The following is a 1,948-nucleotide window of genomic DNA, read 5'->3' as shown; positions in this document are numbered from 1 at the left end:
AATTTGATCCCTTAATATGACAACCTTTGACTCGAGTAAAAAGGATTGTATCATTTGTGATACATTGCATACCCCAACCTCGCAAATCATGTCGTTATCGGTCCATTTGCCCGTGACCTCACAATTTGCAATGTTGTTGGTGATAGATGGGGCGTAGCCTTCTTTACATACGATACAAACCTTGCTGCCGACCCCGTTCATATTACTTCCTCGAAACTTCACTTGACATAAAGTACAGGCCCAGCTGTCAAACTACAATTGATACAATGAACAGGCCAAACAGTCACACTTCAAGTGACACAAAGTACAGGCCAAGCATTCAAACAACAATTGAAACAAAGTACAGTCCCAGCCGTCAAACTATAAATGACACAAATAACAGTCTCAGATGTAAAACTACAATTAACATAAAGTACAGGGCCAGCTGTCAAACTACAATTGATACAAAGAACAGGCCCAGCAGTCACACTACAATTGACGCAAATGACAGTCCCAGCATTCTAATTATAATTTACACTAAGCACAGGCCCAGCAGTCAAACTAAAATTGACACAAAGTACAGACACAGCTGTCAAACTACAATTGACACAAAGTACAGCCCCAACAGACAAACTATGATTGACACAAAGTACAGCCCTAACAGTCAAACTACAATTGACACAAAGTACAGCCCCAACAGACAAACTATGATTGACACAAAGTACAGCCCCTACAGTCAAACTATGATTGACACAAAGTACAGTCCCAACAGTCAAACTACAATTGACACAAAGTACAGACCCAACAGTCAAACTACAATTTACACAAAGTACAGGCCTAACAATCAAACTAGGATTGACACAAAGTACAGTCCCAACAGTCAAAATATGATTGACACAAAGTACAGGCCCAACAGTCAAACTATAATTGACACAAAGTACAGTCCCAACAGTCAAACTACAATTGACACAAGGACAGACCCAACAGTCAAACTAGGATTGACACAAAGTACAGTCCCAACAGACAAACTATGATTGACACAAAGTACAGCCCCAACAGTCAAACTATGATTGACACAAAGTACAGTCCCAACAGTCAAACTATGATTGACACAAAGTACAGTCCCAACAGTCTAACTACAATTTACACAAAGTACAGGCCCAAAAGTCAAACTATGATTGACACAAAGTACAGTCCCAACAGTCAAACTACAATTGACACAAAGTACAGACTCAACAGTCAAACTAGGATTGACACAAAGTACAGTCCCAACAGACAAACTATGATTGACACAAAGTATAGGCCCAACAGTCAAACTAGGATTGACACAAAGTACATTCCCAACAGTCAAACTACAATTGACACAAAGTACAGTCCCAACAGACAAACTATGATTGACACAAAGTACAGTCCCAACAGTCAAACTACAATTGACACAAAGTACAGTCCCAACAGTCAAACTATGATTGACACAAAGTACAGACCCAACAGTCAAACTACAATTGATACAAAGTACAGTCCCAACAGTCAAACTATGATTGACACAAAGTACAGTCCCAACAGTCAAACTACAATTGACACAAAGTACAGTCCCAACAGTCATACTATGATTGACACAAAGTACAGACCCAACAGTCAAACTACAATTGACACAAAGTACAGTCCCAACAGTCAAACTACAATTGACACAAAGTACAGTCACAACAGTCAAACTATGATTGACACAAAGTACAAGCCAGGCAGTCGAACTACAATTGACAAAAAGTACAGTCCCAACAGTCAAACTACAATTCACACAAAGTACAGTCACAACAGTCAAACTACAATTCACACAAAGTACAGTCCCAGCAGTCAAACTATAATTGACACAAAGTACAAGCCAGGCAGTCGAACTACAATTGACACAAAGTACAGGCCCAGCATTCAAACTACAATGACACAAAGTACAGGCCCAGCAGTCAAACTATAA

General features: G+C 39.6%; 2 protein-coding genes across 2 annotated transcripts; both read left to right on the top strand.

Moving 5' to 3' along the window:
• The first annotated feature begins 266 nt into the window (after positions 1-266).
• On the top strand, positions 267-1,013 carry LOC128204945 (uncharacterized). The gene has a single exon (XM_052906345.1). It carries the CDS (start codon positions 267-269, stop codon positions 1,011-1,013), a length of 747 nt encoding a protein of 248 aa, XP_052762305.1.
• LOC128204944 (DNA-directed RNA polymerase II subunit RPB1-like) lies at positions 1,010-1,948 on the top strand. Its single transcript, XM_052906344.1, has one exon. The coding sequence runs from the start codon at positions 1,010-1,012 to the stop codon at positions 1,946-1,948; it is 939 nt and encodes a 312-aa protein (XP_052762304.1).

The sequence above is a fragment of the Mya arenaria genome, chromosome 10 (genome assembly GCF_026914265.1).
Source record: "Mya arenaria isolate MELC-2E11 chromosome 10, ASM2691426v1".
Taxonomy (NCBI): Eukaryota; Metazoa; Mollusca; class Bivalvia; order Myida; family Myidae; genus Mya; species Mya arenaria.
Note: the sequence above shows the minus strand (reverse complement) of the source record. Positions and strands in the feature narration are given on the sequence as shown.

Excerpts from the sequence above, each read along its gene's own strand:
- LOC128204945 (XM_052906345.1), top strand. The coding sequence starts at position 267 with ATGAACAGGCCAAACAGTCACACTTCAAGTGACACAAAGTACAGGCCA.
- LOC128204944 (XM_052906344.1), top strand. The coding sequence starts at position 1,010 with ATGATTGACACAAAGTACAGCCCCAACAGTCAAACTATGATTGACACA.